General features: G+C 49.1%; 1 protein-coding gene across 2 annotated transcripts in view; it reads left to right on the forward strand.

Moving 5' to 3' along the window:
* alpk3a (alpha-kinase 3a) overlaps positions 1-18,693 on the forward strand; it is an 86,544-nt gene that overhangs the window by 57,548 nt on the left and 10,303 nt on the right. For both annotated transcript variants that reach the window (XM_078200171.1, XM_078200173.1), the window contains exons 6-8: positions 12,687-14,814; positions 16,892-17,039; positions 17,901-18,028. In XM_078200171.1, the coding sequence (XP_078056297.1) occupies positions 12,687-14,814; positions 16,892-17,039; positions 17,901-18,028 (2,404 nt within the window). The remainder of the gene's footprint in view (positions 1-12,686; positions 14,815-16,891; positions 17,040-17,900; positions 18,029-18,693) is intronic.

Genomic DNA, 18,693 nt, shown 5'->3' on the forward strand with positions numbered 1-18,693 from the left:
ATTTAGCACAGCCAATGCACCTAACCAGCACGTCTTTCAGACTGTGGGAGCACCTGGAAGTTACCCACGCAGACATGGGGAGAATGTGCAAACTCCACACAGACAGTGACCCAAGCTGGGATTTGAACCCAGGTCCATGGCGTTGTAAGGTGTAGTGCTAACCACTGTGCCGCCATTCTCCCTCAGCATATCCGAACCGGCGCTGGAGTGTGGTGACGAGGAGATTTTCACAGTAACTTCATTACAGTGTTAATGTAAGCTTATTTTTGACACTAATAAATAAACTTAAGTTAAACTTAAAAAAAACTTGAGTGTTCCTGAGAAAAGAGTCATGCTGTCAAATCTTTTCATCTTGCACTCAGCAGGACAGATGCAAGAATGCCAAATTTCAAAGAGAAAAAAGAGAAGAGGGTGCTGATTGGTTGGCAGGAGGACTCTGATTGGTCGAGGTGTCACCATGCAGAATGCACCTGGGAATAGCTAACTGCCAAGCTTTAGTTTAAATTCAAACCAGGGAAGTAATGTCTTAACTATGTTAGGGGGTTGTGGGTTTTACACAAAAAGTAAAGAATGTGGTTTGCACACGGAGATTGAAAGTAACAACAACAGATTTATTGAAGAGCTGCTCTCTATACAAGGTACAAAGTGAAACAGCCTCTGCAAACACCCGAATAACATCGCCATAAAATCATGTGATCAGTTCTTAAAGCAACTATGAAACCCTTCTAAATATATAGCATTGCCTCTGATTCTGGTCAAGACATTGCCATGGTGAATGAATTAGGGAATGGCTGCCCCCCAAGCTTTTGTTTAATTCAAAGAGGCACAAAGCATGGGCATGTTTTTGTTTGAAAATGACAGGGCCCTGAATATATCTGGCTTCGAGCCCACATTAGTGAGCGACACAGTGAGCCCAACTGACAATCATAAACTAGTTGTTGGTGTAATTCTTAGCACAATTGGAATTGTTCCGAAAGTTTTACCTCATCACGAATCACACCAAATGTTGCAGATTATGTTCTGGGTTTAGCGAGCACGGCCTGGTTGGGTACAGTCAGCGCATTGTCTGTTGTGAACAGATGAAGGGACACGCTGTTTTATATGATCCATCAGTCATAGAACATTCCCCCTTTTAGAACTAAACAGAAGCTTGGGAGCAGCCATTCCCTAGTTCCTTCCCCCCGGGGCCCTGACCAGTCAGAGTCGACTTGCCCGCTTTGAATTTAAACAAAAGCTTGGCAGTTGACTGTTCCCAGGTGCCTGGCATGGCATGGCATGGCAACACCTCTACTCAGCACTCTATTCTCATGCAGCACCAATGAAACATTGAAACTAGAAGCAGGAGTAGGCCATTTGGCCCTTTGGGCCTGCACCGCCATTCATTTTGATCATGGCTGATCATTGAATTCAATATCCTGATTCCCCCCTTCTTCCCATATCCTTTGATCCCTTTAGCCCCAAGAGCTATATCTAATTTCTTCTTGAAATCACACAACATTGTGGCGTCAACTACATTCTGTGGTAGTGAATTCCACACAGTCGCCACCTTCTGGGTGAAGAAATTTCTCCTCACCTCAGTCCTAAAAGGTTTACTCCTTATCCTCAAACGATGACCACTAGTTCTGGACTCCCTTGGGAACATTCTTTCTGAAGCTACCCCGGCTAATCCTGTTAGAATTTTATAAATTTCTATGAGATCCCCTCTGTTGCTTCCTTTGAAATTTGGTATTCCTGTGTTTGTCCTGATGAATGCAAGGTTTGACATTGTGTCTCCTTTATCAATAATACTCAGTTTAGCGGTCTTCCCCATTGCGTGTGTCCCTCTCCATTCTATTAACCGAGTGGAGAAAGAGACACTCTTGGTCCAAGCATCATGCTTTGCAGTGAGAGGCATCCAGTCAAACTGAAGGAATCCAGAGAGCGCTGTTCGTTAGTGGCGATTGAATCAAGTGATGGTCCAAAGCGTACAAGCATGTGGAATGAATTACCGCCACTTTAAGACTTCCAGTACCTCCTTCACTGTTATATGTACACTCCCCAAGACATCACTATTTATTTCCCCAATTTCCCCAACATCCATGCCTTTCTCAACAGTAAATACTGATGAGACGTATTCACTTAGGATCTCACCCATCTCTTATGGATCTGCACATTGGTGACCTTGTTGATCCTCAAGAGGCCCTACTCTCTCCCTAGTTACTCCTTTGCCCTTTATGTATTTGTAGAATCGCTTTGGATTCTCCTTTGCCTTATCTGCCAAAGCAATCTCGTGTCCCCTTTTTGCCCTCCTGATTTCTCTCTTAACTCTACTTCTACACCCTCTATACTCTTCAAGGGATCCACTTGAACCCAGCTGCCTATGCATGCCATGTGTCTCCTTCTTCTTCTTGACCAGGGCCTCAATATCCCGAGTCATCCAGGATTCCTTACTTCACCAGCCTTGCACTTCACTCTAAAAGGAATGTGCTTACCCTGAACCCTGGTTAACACACTTTTGAAAGTCTCCCACTTACCAGATGTCCCTTTGCCTTCCCACAGATTCCCCCAATTGTGCGGGTTAGGTGGATTGGCCATGCTAATTTGCCCCTTAGTGCCCAAAGATGTGCAGGTTAGGTGATTGGCCATGCTAAATTGCCCCTTAGTGTCCAAAGTCGTGCAGGTTAGGTGGATTGGCCGTGCTAAATTGCCCCTTAGTGTCCAAAGTTGTGCAGGTTAGGTGATTGGCCATGCTAAATTGCCCCTTAGTGTCCAAAGTTGTGCAGGTTAGATGGATTAACCATGGGAAGTGTGTGAGGTTATGGGGATAGGGCGGGGGAGAGGGTCTGGGTAAGGTGCTCTGTCAGAGAGTCGGTACGGACTCGATGGGCTGAATGGCCTCTTCTGCACTGTAGGGATTCTATGATTCTATGAAAGTCCGTTTTGAACAACAGGATAAGCACTTCAGCTTTTATATTTCTGGAAGTGGATGGGAGCATTTGAACATAAAGTCAGGGTGAAGTATATAATCTGTCACACGATCAGGGTATGACAGTTACCAGTCTGTGTGAGAACCAAACCACAAAAACTTCAGCTGACCACAGGAGAAACATCAAATCATAAAAACCTAGATTTTCGATTGGGATAAACTGCTGGGAGAGTTGATGGATTTAATTGATTTGCAGTGCCTGAGCTGAGGGAATGCTGTGTTGTCATCAGAATAATGGATGGAACTGACATCCCGTCTATCTGCTGCGTCCCACATTAAACCTTCATGGCCGGATTCTGAGCCATCCAGTGCACTGGACACCATTCCTACTCTTCCTCAGTCATATTTAAAACAAACACAGATAGGATTCCCACTGCTGTTTGTGGCATCTTGCTGTGCACAAACTCTCTGTCATTTGTACCTGAGCAACAGGAGGTCAAAAGCCATTATTTGGCTGTACCTTGGGTTTGTTTTGAGGAAGTTGGAGATACGACATAAATCCGATGCCAATCCTTCTTCCCTTGACAGCAGCAGGCCAGGGTTAAGCAGCGGAGTTTGTGAGGAAGGATGAATATTCTGGAGTTTCACTTGACTGTAATTTAGGGAGATTTTCAGCACAGCTTTCTTTGGGGCTCTGGAACAAAAGGATATTTTGTGCACAGTGTGTACCGGTGTGTCTTTATATGCCCTGTTGTGAACAGAATTCCCACTCACCTGAAGAAGGGGCTTGGAGCTCCGAAAGCTTGTGTGGCTTTTGCTACCAAATAAACCTGTTGGACTTTAACCTGGTGTTGTTAAACTTCTTACTGTGTTTGCCTCACAGCGCCAGGGATTCAATTTAGATTCCGGCCTCGGGTCACTGTCTGTGCAGAGTCTGCACATTCTCCCCGTGTCTCTCTGGGTTTCCTCCAGGTGCTCCGGTTTCCTCCCACAGTCCAAAGATGTGCAGGTTAGCTGGATTGGTCATGCTAAATTGCCCCTCAGTGTCAAGGGGATTAGCAGGGTAAATACATGGGGTTATGGGGCTGGGGCCTGGATGGGATTGTTATTGGTGCAGGCTCGATGGGCCGAATGATCTCCTTCTGCACTGTAATTTTTAAACTTTATTTATTAATGTCACAAGTAGGCTTACATTAACACTGCAATGAAGTTACTGTGAAAATTCCTTGGTCGCCACATTCCGGCGCCTGTTCGGGTACACTGAGGGAGAATTTAGCACGGCCAATGCATCTAACCAGCACGTCTTTCGGACTGTGGGAGGAAACCAGAGCACCCGGAGGAAACCCATGCAGATATGGGGAGAATGTGCAAACTCCACACAGACAGTGACCCAAGCCGGGAATTGAACTGGGTCCCTGGCACTGTGAGGCAGCAGTGCTAACCACTGTGCCACCTGGATTTTATGATAGCAAGTCAGGGAGGAGGTTCCAGAGCTCCCAGTCATTTAAGGCATGGTTGCCAGTAGGGGGTGTGGGGTGGGGGGGGGGGGGGGGGGGGGGTGGGCAGAGACATTTGGGGGTACAAGGAGGCCAGAACTGGAAGAGCACAGAGTTTTTGGAGGGTTGTGGGGTTTTGTGAAGGTCACAGAGATAGGGAGGAGGTGAAGGCATGGGGAAGTTTGTAAATAAGGAGGCGGGTTTTTGAACTGAAGATGTTGCTGGACCAGGTTCCGGCGTCAGTCAGTCAGTGAGTGCGGCAGTGAATGGGACTTGGGCGTGAGCTAGGTTATGGGTGACGAAATGCTGCCTGAGTCTGTGGAGGAAGATGAGAGGGCAGACAGGAGATCACTGGAATCATCTCTGTATCTGTCACTAGGTGCATTGAGTGCTTCAGAAATGATAAAGCCAGAGCTTTGAAATGCCGAGATTTATCAAGTGTGACAAAGATAACCGCTCCTGTCAGCCTCACAGATAAGGCTCCACTGATGTTAAGTAAGGGCTATCACCGAAGCAACTCAGGTTTATGAAGTAGAGAGATAACAGTTGCCTTTCCAGTCGTTTGACGAGCAACTTTGATCAACAATCGTCCAAATAAGAATATATCTGCGACAGCGATGGTCAGGAATAAACCATGGCTAAGAATAGACATTGGCAAGCACATTGGGGCAGGCCTTTCAGCCTGCAAGCCTGAGAGGACTAGGCCCTAAAAATTGAGGCCCAAATCAGGAAGGTTTTATTTCACCCAGGAATGAACAAACACAATATTTCCTGGAATATAAATGATATGTTTCTCATCTGTAACACCACACACCATCCAAAGAGGAGTTTGAATTTAGTTTTGGCTTTGTATCCATGGCTTAGCTCAGAGACGGGTGGTCTGTCTGCTTTTCTTTCTCTGTTCTCTCACGGGAAAATGAATGATTTTCTGGATTTTTAAATTTCACACGGGTTAAGTCTCCGGCTCTGCCCGTTCTGAATACAGATTTGAGAAAAGAGACAAGGCGACTTTATTGTCTCCCCGGCTCTGTAACTTGTCAAAGGTTTGAGGAGGCCGGCTGAATGTGGAACCATGTGATGAACTTCAGCAGTACTTACAAACTGAGTATCCTTTATCGGGAAACTATTAGGAGAACCCCGTAGATACCGTGTATAGGCCTGGGCCTAGTTACTTCACAGTGGGCGAAGCCTAGGCTAGCTATAGTCTAAAGGAAATAAAATGGCTAGAAAGCAAAGATGTTTTAAGTTTAATTTATTAGTGCAGTTTTCAATGGTTCCTCAGTTATTGAGGGAGAAATAAATAGATCTGCAGTGTTATGCTTTTTCACTTAGAAGTGAAAAAGGAATTATCACTCCTGTACCTGAAGGGACAGTACAGGTAAAGAAAGCTAGAAAGGTTTAAGTTTATTTATTAGTGTCACAAATAGGCTTACATTAACACTGCAATGAAGTTACTGTGAAAATCCCTGAGTCACCACACTCCAGCACCTGTTCGGGTACACTGAGGGAGAATTTGGCATGGCCAATGCACCTAACCAGCAGGTCTTTCAGACTGTGGGAGGAAACCGGAGCACCCGGAGGAAACCCATGCAGACACAGGGAGAACGTGCAGACCCCCCACAGACAGTGATCCAAGCCGAGAATCGAACCCAGAATCGAACCCAGAATCGAATGGGCAGCACGGTAGCACAGTGGTTAGCACTGCTGCTTCACAGCTCCAGGGACCTGGGTTTGATTCCCGGCTTGGGTCACTGTCTGTGTGGAGTTTGCACATTCTCCTCGTGTCTGCGTGGGTTTCCTCTGGGTGCTCCGGTTTCCTCCCATACGCCAAAGATATGCGGGTTAGGTTGATTGGCCATGCTAAAATTGCCCCTTAGTGTCCTGAGATGCATAGGTTAGAGGGATTAGCGGGTAAATGTGTAGGGATATTGGGGTAGGGCCTGGGTGGGATTGTGGTCGGTGCAGACTCGATGGGCCAGGTGGCCTCTTTCTGTACTGTAGGGTTTCTATGATTTCTATGAACCCGGGTCCCTGGCGCTGTGAGGCAGCAGCGCTAACCACTGAATAAAAAATACAGGCTGCCAGGAATAAGTTCCCACTGCTGTTTGTAGGAGAGGGTTCACAAGGTGAACAGTGCAGACAAACATCGAGACTTCCTGTGCTACAGGTTGGGTGCGATCGATGAAGTTCCTGTCAGCTTGGGTCAGCGGCCTCCCACACTGGAGGTCAATGAGGTTAAAGAGTACGGTTTGTGGATGAGTTCCTCAAGTTTATATAGAATCATTGAATCCCTAAAGTGCAGAAGGAAGTCATTCAGCCCATTGAGTCTGCACCAACTGCCTTACCCAGGCCCTCTTCCCCGCCCTATCCCTGTATTCCTGCACATTTTATGATGGCGAATCTATCTAACCTGCACATCTTTGGACACTAAGGGGTAATTTAGCATGGCCAATCCCCCCAATCTGCACATCTTTGGACAGTAAGGGGCAATTGAGCATGGCCAATCCACCTAACCTACACATCTTTGGACACTAAGGGGCAATTTAGCATGGCCAATCCACCTAACCTGCACATCTTTGGACACTAAGGGGCAATTTAGCATGGCCAATCCACCTAACCTACACATCTTTGGACACTAAGGGGCAATTTAGCATGGCCAATCCACCTAACCTACACATCTTTGGACACTAAGGGGCAATTTAGCATGGCCAATCCCCCCAATCTGCACATCTTTGGACAGTAAGGGGCAATTGGGCATGGCCAATCCACCTAACCTACACATCTTTGGACACTAAGGGGCAATTTAGCATGGCCAATCCACCTAACCTGCACATCTTTGGACACTAAGGGGCAATTTAGCTTGGCCAATCCACCTAACCTGCACATGTTGGAGTGTGGAAGGAAAATGAAGATGTACCACTGAATAAAACAAGCAGGGTACCTGGAATAGATTCCCACTGGCAGAGCCATCTGCTGCTTGTAGGAGAGGGTTCACAAGGTGAACCGTGCTCCTGGCGGATCATGATCAGATCCTACACTTTTTTGACAAAAAGCAAAACACTGCGGATGCTGGAATCTGAAACAAAAACAGAAAATGCTGAAAATTCGCAGCAGGTCTGACAGCATCTGTGGAGAGGGAATAAAACCAACGTTTCGAATTTGGATGACCCTTCGGCAGAGCTGAAGACAATTTGAAACTGGATGAGATTTATACAGTTATTGGGGTGGGGGGACGAGGTTGGAGCTGTGGGGCCTCGATAAAGGCAAGAGGCCTAGATTGGGGGCCGCATGGTGGCACAGTGGTTAGCACTGCTGCCTCACAGCTCCAGGGACCCAGGTTCGATTCCCGGCTCGGGTCCCTCACAGTGCCAGAGACCTGGGTTTGATCCCTGGCTTGGGTCACTGTCTGTGCGGAGTCTGCATGTTCTCCCCGTGTCTGCGTGGGTTTCCTCCGGGTGCTCCGGTTTCCTCCCACAACTCGAAAGATATGCAGGTGTGGTAGATTGGGCCATGCTAAATTGCCCTTTGGTGTCAGGGGGACTAGCTAGGGTAAATACATGGGGTTATGGGGATAGAACCTGGGTGGGATTGTGGTTGATGCAGACTCAATGGGCCGAATGGCCTCCTTCTGCACTGTAGGGATTCTGTGAAGGGAGAGAATGACAAAGATGGCATGGCCAAAGGGAACAAGGGAATGTAAATGGTGGTAATCATGGCTAAGAAGGGTGCTAATAGCGGGCAATTAAGAGATCTTAATCCATCTCTCGAGAGTTTTGTTTGATCTTGATTGAGGGATAAATATTGGCCAGGAATAATTTCTCTTTAAAATAATGCCCTGAGATCTTCTGCATCCACCCAAACAGGCAGATGGTGTCTCAGTGGAACATCTCACCCTGAAGGTAGCAGCTCCAATAGTGCAGAGCTCTCTCAGTACTGCACAGGCGAATCAGCCTTGATATTTCTGCTGGAGGGAGATTTGAACCCAGAACCTTGTGACTCGTTTGTGAAAGTGACACCAGTTGAGACATTGCTGACTCGCCCTATCTTCAACTGCTTTGTCTTCAGCTGCTCCTACAGCAACCCTCGCTCCACCATGGCAGAGGTGGGGAAGTCCACTGATGACTGCAGTGTCCAATTAAATTCCAAACTCCTCTGTAATGAAACAGCCCATGCCCACACCCAGCAAGACCAGGGCAACACCCAGCCTTGGGCTGATAAGTGGGGCGGCACGCTGGCACTGCTGCCTCACAGCGCCAGGAACCCAGGTTCGATTCCGGCCTCGGATGACTGTGTGGAGTTTGTACATTCTCCCCGTGTCTGCGTGGGTTTCCTCCGGGTGCTCCAGTTTCCTCCCACAGTCCAAAGATGTGTAGGTTAGGTGGATTGGCCATGCCAAATTGCTCCTTAGTGTCCAAAGATGTGGAGATTAGGTGGATTGCCATGCTAAAATGCTCCTTACTGCCCCAGGTTAGGGGGATTAGCGGGGTAAATATGTTGGTTTCAGGGTTAAGGTCTGGGTACGATACTCTGTAAGAGCTGGTGCAGTTTTGATGGACCAAACAGCATCCTTCTGCATTGTAGGGATTCTATGAAATCAACGTATTGTAGAATCCCTACAGTGCAGAAGGAGGCCATTCAGCCCATCGAGTCTGCACCAACTCTTTGACAGAGTATTGTACCCAGGTCCTCTCCCCCGCCCTATCCTGTAACCCCACACATTTACCATGGCCAATCCATCTCACCTACACATCTTGGATACTAAGGGGCAATTCAGCATGGCCAATCTGCCTAACTGCACATCTTTTGGACCTCGGGAAGAAATCGGAGCACCCGGAGGAAATCCACGCAGACACGGAGAGAACATGCAGACTCGGGTTCATGTCACATAAGTAACAGGCAATAATTATTTCCAATAAGGGAGAGTCTAACCTCCCTTTAACATTGCTGTGATCCCTGTCGAGATTACTAACATTCAAAAGAGAAATGGTTTTCCTAGTGAAAATAATTGCACAAAATTTCACGTTTTCAGACTTTTACTCTAACAACCGAACTAAAATCAACACTGACTAAACATTACCGTGTCAACAACTAATACACTAAATTAGAGAAAAGGTACTTTCCTCTTTAACTAATCAATCCTTGGTGGGAGTGGTTCATTAGCTGTGGTCGTTTTTGAGGAGGATATTTTCCCTGTGGACCTCAGAAAGCTCAATGTGTACTAGCACGGGAAGCTACTCGAGCTGTGTTAGTCTCTGAATTCGAGAAATAATCCTTCAGGTGTGGTTGTTGCTGATGCAGGTTGAGCAGCAGTACTCCGCTATTGGGTAGATAGGGTGAGTGAATGAGTGTGTAGTGCCACCCCAGAGTGATGGCCACCAATTTCTGCACCAGCTTCACTCTCGTCTGGTCCTCCAGTAATCTGGAGTTGTTGCCAGTTTGTTAAAAAACTCCTGCACTCATCTGAGACCCCGTATCCCCCACTGGAACACAGTCGCACCTTACGAACTAACAACAGCCCCCAGCCCTCGATGATGCACCCTCTAGTTGAGTGCACACATCACCAAAAGTAACCATCCATAGATGTGCGGGTTAGGGGAATTGGCCATGCTAAATTGCCCCTTAGTGTCCCAAGATGGGTAGGTTAGGGGGATTGGCGGGGTAATTATGTGGGGTTACGGGGAACAGGTCTGGGTGGGATTGCCCCTTAGTGTCAGGGGGATTACGTGCCGCTACAAGGATAGGGCCTGGGTGGGGTTGTTGTCGGTGCGGACTTGATGGATCGAATGGCCTCCTTCTGCGCTGTAGGGATTCTATGATTAGATTCTAACCTGGTAACTGCCCCGACTGGTGAACTCTCATTCCATGGAAAATCTGGACAAGGCCTCAACCGCTTGAGGACGGGGCGGAGAGGAGGTGGCCGCCCACTCCACAAGTGGAGGAACAGCTCGAATCGCGACCGTGACCTTTCAATGTCAGACCATCCTCCACGTACTGGGTGGGATTTTCCAGTCCTGCCGAGGGTGATACCCTGCTGCATTCCACAGGGCATGAAAGCCATTCAAAGCACCATAGACTTCAACGGGACTGGAAAATCCCAATCCACCTCCGCCAGTGGAAAGGCTGCTATGGGTTGGTGGGGAGGGGCTGGAAAATCCCAAACTCCTGCCCTGAGAGACCCATTCCTGGTGGCATCAAAACCATTCTCACTGTGTCCGCTGAAGAGATTGAATGAATTGTTAACCTCAAATTGAAATTATAGCCACTTCCCCAGGCAAATGGATAAAAATAAAACAAATTAACAGAACTGAAAACTCCACACTTATATGTTAGACCGCTCTCTCTCTCTGCCAATATGTAATCTTTCAGGTAAAGGCTCAGGTCCCTGTTGGCCAGGAAGATATTTCCTCACACAGCTTCTCGGTGACTCCTTAGAATCATATCATCGGAACCCTACAGTGCAGAAAGAGGCCATCTGGCCCATCGAGTCTGCACCGACCACAACCCCACCTAGGCCCTACTCCAATATCCCTACACATTTACCCGCTAATCCCTCTAACCTACACATCTCAGGACTCTTAGGGCAATTTTAGCATGGCCAATCAACCTAACACGCACATCTTTGGACTGTGGGAAGAAACCAGAGCACCCGGAGGAAACCCACGCAGACACGAGGAGAAAGTGCAAACTCCACACAGACAGTGACCCAAGCCGGGAATCGAACCCAGGTCCCTGGAGCTGTGAAGCAGCAGTGCTAACCACTGTGCTACCGTGCCGCCCTTGGTCTGTAGATCTCCAAAGGTTGTCAGCATCTGAAAAGCATGCCCGTTTACCCGGCCTGATTGGCTGCCCATCGCCGTGCTTCCCATGGCAGCCCAGGCTTTGGAATCTCGTCCAGAGGCGGGGACAACTTTGCGGAGCCCTCCAGACGGGATTTTCCACTTATTGCCACATTCCCAGCTTCTTATTGATGGCACAAAACGGGGCGGAATTGTGAGGTGTGAGGAGGATGGAAGGAGGCTCCAAGGTGATTCAGACAAGTTGAGAGAGAGGGCAAACAATTGGCAGGCGCAGCACAACGCGGCTAATTGTGAAGTTATTCACTTCACTGCGCAAAACAGAAAGGAAGAGTACTATTTAAACAGTGATATATTGGGGAGTGTGGATGTACAAGGGTGTCCTTGTACACCAGTCAATGTAAGTGGAGAGGCAGATGCAGCAAACAATTAGGGAGGCAAATGGTATGTTGGCTTTCATTGCAAGAGGATTTGTGTTCAGAAGTAGAGAGGTCTACTGCAGTTATACAGGGCCTTAGTCAGGCCTCACCTTAAGTATCATGTGCAGTTTTGGTTTCTCTATCAAGAGAGAATATATTTGCCATAAAGGGAACGCAGCCGAGGGTCACTGGGCTGACATTGGGGTTGGCAGGACTGTCCTATGAGGAAAGGTTGGTTCAACTGGGCCTGTTTTCACTGGAGTTTCGAAGGATGAGAGGAGATCTGACTGAAGCGCATAAAATTCTAACAGGGATGGACAGACTGGCTGCACGGAGGATGTTTTCCCTGGTTGGGAATCTGGAACCAGGGGACACAGTCTCAGGATACGGGGTAGACCATTTAGGGCTGAATTTCTTCACTCAAGGTGGCACAGTGGTTAGCACTGCTGCCTCACAGCGCCAGGGCCCTGGGATCGATTCCTGGCTTGGGTCGCTGTCTGTGTGGAGTCTGCACGTTCTCCCCGTGTCTGTGTGGGTTTCCTCCGAGTGCTCCGGTTTCCTCCCACAGTCCGAAAGACATGCTGGTTAGGGTGCATTGGCCACGCTAAATTCTCCCTCAGTGTACCCGAACAGGTGCCAGAGTGTGGCAACTGGGGGATTTTCACAGTAAATTCATTGCAGTGTTAATGTAAGCCTACTTGTGACACTAATAAATAAACTTAAAACTTAACTGCCAGTCTGGCCCCAGTGAAACCCCCAAATTATCTCATTGGGGAAACCCATGCAGACACAGGGAGAATGTGCGGACTCTGCACAGACAGTGACCCGAGGCCGGAATTGAACCCGGGACTCAGGCGCTGTGAGGCAGCAGTGCTAACCATTGTGCTGCCCTTTAAGTGGCAGCTTGAAGTCTACTCTGACCCCTGACCCTAATTCTAACCACCCGCGTTAACACACTCTAACCCTAACACGTATCCTCCATTCCCATCCTGTAATAATGATAATAATGATGTCAGTGTGTGTATAGATTGTGTTACTGAGTTAAAGGTTCGCCTCTTGTTTCCTCTTTCAGACTGTGGGACTTAGGGAGCAGGCAGAATCTGACGTCTCGCCTGTCTCGGAGAGCATTGGTGACGTCTGCAGTGTTGGCTCCAATGGCGAGTGGGAGAAATTGGACTTCCTGAACACCCCCGAGCAAAGTGAGATCTCCGATGAGCCTCGCACGCCAGAGACCACAACTTCGGAAGGGACGCTGCCGGAACTAAGCGATTACCCCAGCGAGGGCCTGTTACTGCCTCCCAACGACGAGGAGCCACAGGCAGGCGCGGGGAGGAAGAGCCAGGCCACTCAAACCAGCGACCAGCAAGAGCTCGGTCTCAACACTGATGTCGAAGCAATGGAGGTCACCAGCCTTGATCCTGCTGGTGACCAGGCCCCAACCTCGGACAGGCCTCAAACTGTGAGAGAGGGCCCCGTTTCCGTGGGTGACGCGGCCCCTCAGATGGAGGAGGTAAGATCCTCAGAGGGCCCAGATACATCGATGGGAGAACCGTCCATTGATTTTGCTCTCCTGCTCGCCGAAGGGCATTCTGCTGAAGCAACCTCTGCGAATAAAGAATTACCTGAGGTGATGATTGCTGAGCTTGAAGGTGAATTCCTGAAAGTTGATCGTGCTGAGGAGGCAGGAGCTGAGGCCCATGTGCGGCGGGATGCACCCGCAGACAGCTTTGGCGCCCACCTGGTTGAGAAGCTCCTCTCTTACCTAAAAATACCCAGTTTCTTGTTGAGTGAGAAGTCCCCCGCTGTTGAGGTGGGGGAACCTGAAACTGCGTCATATATCTCGCCTGTGTCTGAACCGCACTCACACACTGAAGGCCCACACAGGAGTAAATCACTCCCTGAAGAGTCACTGTTGGAGAAAGAAATTGCCCAAACTCCACCAGCGGTGTTGCTGGACAGCACTGGATGTGTCCACGTGTATGAAGAACCTGAATTGGCTGGACTTTCGGCAGACGTTGATGATGTCATGGTGTTGCCGAGCAACGTGGAAGGATCGAACGCGGGCACCTTTACCTCAGCCCCACCTCTGATGAAGACAAGCGTTGAGCCCGCCCTCCCTGCTATCACCCCACCCAGTATTCCTCAACACAGCTGCACAACCGCTCCATCAGATACCCAACCACCTCTGCACCCAGGAGATCCCACCACCATGGGGCCTTTGGACAACCTCGGCTTTGCCTGGACAGAATCGGTGGCACCCGCAGATCAAAATGTTCCGGGCACGTCCCCTCTTCCACCCACCTTGGATGTTACGAGCCTTGAAGATGTGAAGGAAGGAGAAGGAGTTATTTCTTCCCCAATTCCCGAAGACAAAACTGACATAAACTCAGTCCCGTGTTTGGTGGGCTCACCAGAGGAAAGCAGTGTGGTGAAGGAGGTTACAGAGACTGGAAGTAAAGTGCCGTGTCCCCCAGCTAATGAAACTGTATCTCCAACGTCAACCATACCGAAGATTGAAGACGTAACGTCAGAAAGCGACTTGCAAGTCGCGACAAGTACCTCAGACGCACAAGTGCTCAAAATAAGCCAAGTGCCGTCCATTGTGGTGGATAATGAGACGCTTAAAAATACAGGGATGGTAAAGGTAGAGGAGAACGAGGAAGCCAAGAAAGACATACCCGCAGCGCCACTTCTGCCAGCGTTAAGCACCAAGGTTAAGCTCAGTGATCCCCCACCAATCATCCCGTCTGCCACACCAGCCGAGCTCGCTTCCGGGGCCCGCCGCAAGATTTTCCTTCCCAGGGCTAAGCAGCTGGATGACCCCGAGGGGCCGGCCCCCGACACGCCTCACCTGCCCGCCCAGCCGAAGAAAGAGGAGGCAGTCAAGAGAGTCCACCAGGCGCCGGGAGATGGTGGGCGGCCGGCGGAGGAATCGAGCCCGTTTCTCTTGGCGCCCCGGAGGAGCAGCGCCCTCTTGCAGGCGCCGGCGTTGCAGCAGGCAGTGCCCACGGAGAGGCGCTCGCCAACCATGGTGCGGAGGATGGACACGCTGGAGGTGCCCAAGCATTATGGGGAGGCTGACGATCAGGGTGGGAGCTCCCCAACCGCCAAGGGAGAGGTGGGCAAGGACGGCAAACCTGCCGGTGCCAAAACTGAGGTGAAAGCGGAGGAGAGTAAATCAACTAAGAACCCTTTTAAAGGTAAGAGTGTGAGTGGAGCCTTTGTAGTCAGGATGAACTCAATGCTCGCAGTGCTGTCAAAGAGAGGGCAGGTTGGAGAGTTGGAGTTAGAATCATGGAATCCCCACAGTGCGGAAGGAAGCCATTCGGCCCATTAAGCCTGCACCGACCATGGTTGTTGAGGAGTTAGCTGCCTACTCCCTTTGTGACCCCTGCTGGGATTGGGCAAGAACCAAAATGATCTTTTGACAGTTTTGTGAAGACTTTGGCAATAATTGCTCGCTGGAACTCCCCACAATTTAATGAAAGGTAACCACTAGAGTCATAGAGTCATAGAGGTTTACAGCATGGAAACAGGCTCTTCGGCCCAACTTGTCCATGCTGCCCTTTTTGTACTACCACGAAGCTAATCCCAATTGCCCGCATTTGGCCCATATCCCTCTATACCCATCGTACCCATGTAACTATCTCAATGCCTTTTAAAAGACAAAATTGTACCCACCTCTACTACTACCTCTGGCAGCTTGTTCCAGACACTCACACCCTCTGTGTGAAAAAATTGCCCCTCTGGATCCTTTTGTATCTCTCCCCTCTCACCTTAAACCTATGCCCTCTAGTTTTAGACTCCCCTACCTTTGGGAAAAGATGTTGACTATCTAGCTATTCTACGCCCCTCATTATTTTATAGACCTCTATAAGATCACCCCTCAGCCTCCGACGCTCCAGGGAAAAAAGTCCCAGTCTATCCAGCCTCTCCTTATAACTCAAACCATTAAGTCTCTAGTAAATCTTCCCTGCACTCAAACCATTTCCTTTATCAGTTCCCTGCCTGCGTTATTTTAAAGATGGTTCCACGGATGCAGAATCACATCAATGAATTTTAGCCCCCCCAAGATTATCTGCGGCTGGTTTTGGGGGAGATGTTTAAACTTCCAAAAGCTCTAACACTACCTGAGCCCGTCTACTTCCAGGTTTAGCAGAGGTCGGTACTGGGCAGGCAGCCAATCACTGCCCACAGGCCAGTTGGTCAATGAAAGATCTTAGTGAGGTTGGCAGCATTGTCATAGAATGGTTATAGCACTGGAGAGGAGGACATTCGGCCCATCATGTCAGAGCCTGCTCCGCCATTCATTTTGATCATGGCTGATCATCAAATTCAATATCCTGATTCCCCCCTTCCTCCCATATCCCTTGAGCCCTTTAGCCCCAAGAACATATCTAATTTCTTCTTGAAATCACACAACATTTTGGCCTCAACTACTTTCTGTGGTAGTGAATTCCACGCACTCACCACTCTCTGGGTGAAGAAATTTCTCCTCACTTCTGTCCTAAAAGGTTTACCCCTTATCCTCAAACTATGACCCCTATTCCTGGACTCCCCCACAACTGGGAACATTCCTTCTGAATCTACCCTGTCTAATTCTGTTAGAATTTTATAAGTTTCTATGAGATCCCCTCTCACTCTTCTAAACTCCAGTGAATATAATCCTAACCGACTTGGTCTCCCCTCATATGACAGACCTGCCTTCCCAGGAATCAGTCTGGTAAACCTTTGCTGCCCTGTTACAGTCATAGCTAGCGTGGAGAGAAAGATCAGCTTAATATAAGGTAGGTCCATTTAAAAGTCTGACAGCAGCAGGAAGCTGTTCTTGAGTCGGTTGGTACGTGACCTCAGACTTTTGTATCTTTTTCCCGACGGAAGAAAGTGGAAGAGAAAATGACCGGGGTGCGTGGGGTCCTTGATTATGCTGGCTGCTTTTCCGAGGCAGCGGGAAGTGTAGACAGAGTCAATGGATGGGAGGCTGATTTGCGTGATGGACTGGGCTACATTCACAACCCTTTGTAGTTCCTTGCGGTATTGGGCAGAGCAGGAGCCAGACCAAGCTGTGATACAACCAGAAAGAATGCTTTCTATGATGCATCTGTAGAAGTTGGTGAGAGTTGTAGTTGACATGCCGAATTTCCAATACTCCAGGTGTGGCCTCACCTGTACAATTGCAGCAAAACATCCCTATTCCAATACTCAATTCCTCTCCCGCTGAAGGCCAATGTCTCTGGGTGCTCAACGACCAATCATTTTGTCTTTGCCTTTCCTCAGCTCCCCAGGTGATCCGGAAGATCAGGCTGGAGCAGTTTTCAGATGCCTCTGGGAACCTGAAACTTTGGTGCCAATTCTTCAACGTTTTGAGTGACTCAGCCATCAAATGGCAAAAGGATGGACTTCACTTGGACACATTGAAACGAAGGTAGCTATTGGCATCCTCAGGCCAGGAACTCAGTGATAGATATTTCACACACTCATTCCAAATCAATGTTGAAACTACTGGATGTAATCCCTGCCTCCCACCCATTGGCCCACACATTGGCATCAATACTCACTCTGTCCAGACAAATAATCGTTTCATTTGAATGGGACTTGTAAATTTCTCTCACCACCCAAGCCATGACATTCAAGCCTACTTGTGACACTAATAAATAAACTTTAACGTTCAAAATCATGCACACATCAGCTGCAGTTTTCCAGTCCTGCCCATTGTACCTTATTTATTTATTCATGTCACCAGTAGGCTTACATTAACACTGCAATGAAGTTACTGTGAAAATCTCCTAGTCGCCACACTCCGGCGCCTGTTCGGGTTCACTGAGGGACAATTTAGCACGGCCAATGCACCTAACCAGTACATCTTTGGACTGTGGGAGGAAACCAGAGCACCCGGAGGAAACCCACGCAGACACGGGGAGAACGTGCAGATTCCGCACAGACAGTGACCCAAGCCGGGAATTGAACCTGGGTCCCTGGCGCTGTGAGGCAGCAGTGCTAACCACTGTGCCACCGCGCCGCCCCTCACATGAGTGAATCTGATCATAAGGCCACATTAAGTGTGCATTTGGACTTAGGGAAAGGCAACTTCAGTGAGGCCAAGTTTCCAATCTCTCTACAGGAGACGTGACTGAGTGACAAGGAGCCTGAAGGTTTGACCTTCCCCGGTTTGTGGGAAAATAGACCAACAAAGGATTTGGTGAATGGCCTCTAAGGGGATGCTTTCTTTACCTGTGGATTTTACCGGCAGGGCACTCTAATCATTTTTCTTGCTGCGTTTCTTCAGTGCTGGTGACGAGAGTCAAGTGTCGCTGGCGATTGTACAGGCCTCAGCGAAGGACTGCGGAGTTTACAGATGTGTCATTGACAATGAATACGGCTCGGACGCCACTGATTTCCTCTTCAGCAATGAAGGCAAGTGAAGGCATTAGACCCGTTACTGTCCGGTGTGATGTACAGAGTTTAGTGAAAGGTTGTTGCTCGGGTTGTGATCTCTGCCCCTCCCCCCATCCCCACGGTGTGTTTGGTGGCGGTGGGAGCTGGCCCATCGTTGGCCAATGGCGGGATCATCCGGCCCCGTCCCGGCCAATGGCTTTTCCCGGTTTTTGCACCTCAGCTGCTGGAAAACCCTTGGCAGGGAGTGGGGGGTGGGGTGGGGGGTGGGATGGGGGGGTGGAATAGTTGAGGGGGGGTGCGGGGTGGATGGCGGTCACCGTAGGCAGGACCGGAAGTTCCTACCAGCGGGGATAGCTGGGAAATTTCAGCCTAGGCTATTTGAACGGCCAGCTGTTGAGAGTGCTTTCTGGATGCTTCCGCACGCGAGAGACGGTGGCAGGTTTTGAGGAGATGCATTGTACACAGAGGGTGCTGGAGGTTCAGAACCCTCTTCAAACACGGTTAAATGCTGGGTCAGTTGATGTTTGTGGGATCTTGCTATGTACAAATTGGCCCCTACAATTCATAGAACATAGAACGGTACAGCACAGGAACAGGCCCTTCGGCCCACAATGTTGTACCGAACATGATGCCAAATTAAACTAATCCCTTCTGCCTGCCCTTGGTCCATATCCTTCTATTTG

The sequence above is a fragment of the Mustelus asterias genome, chromosome 29 (genome assembly GCF_964213995.1).
Source record: "Mustelus asterias chromosome 29, sMusAst1.hap1.1, whole genome shotgun sequence".
Lineage (NCBI taxonomy): Eukaryota > Metazoa > Chordata > Chondrichthyes > Carcharhiniformes > Triakidae > Mustelus > Mustelus asterias.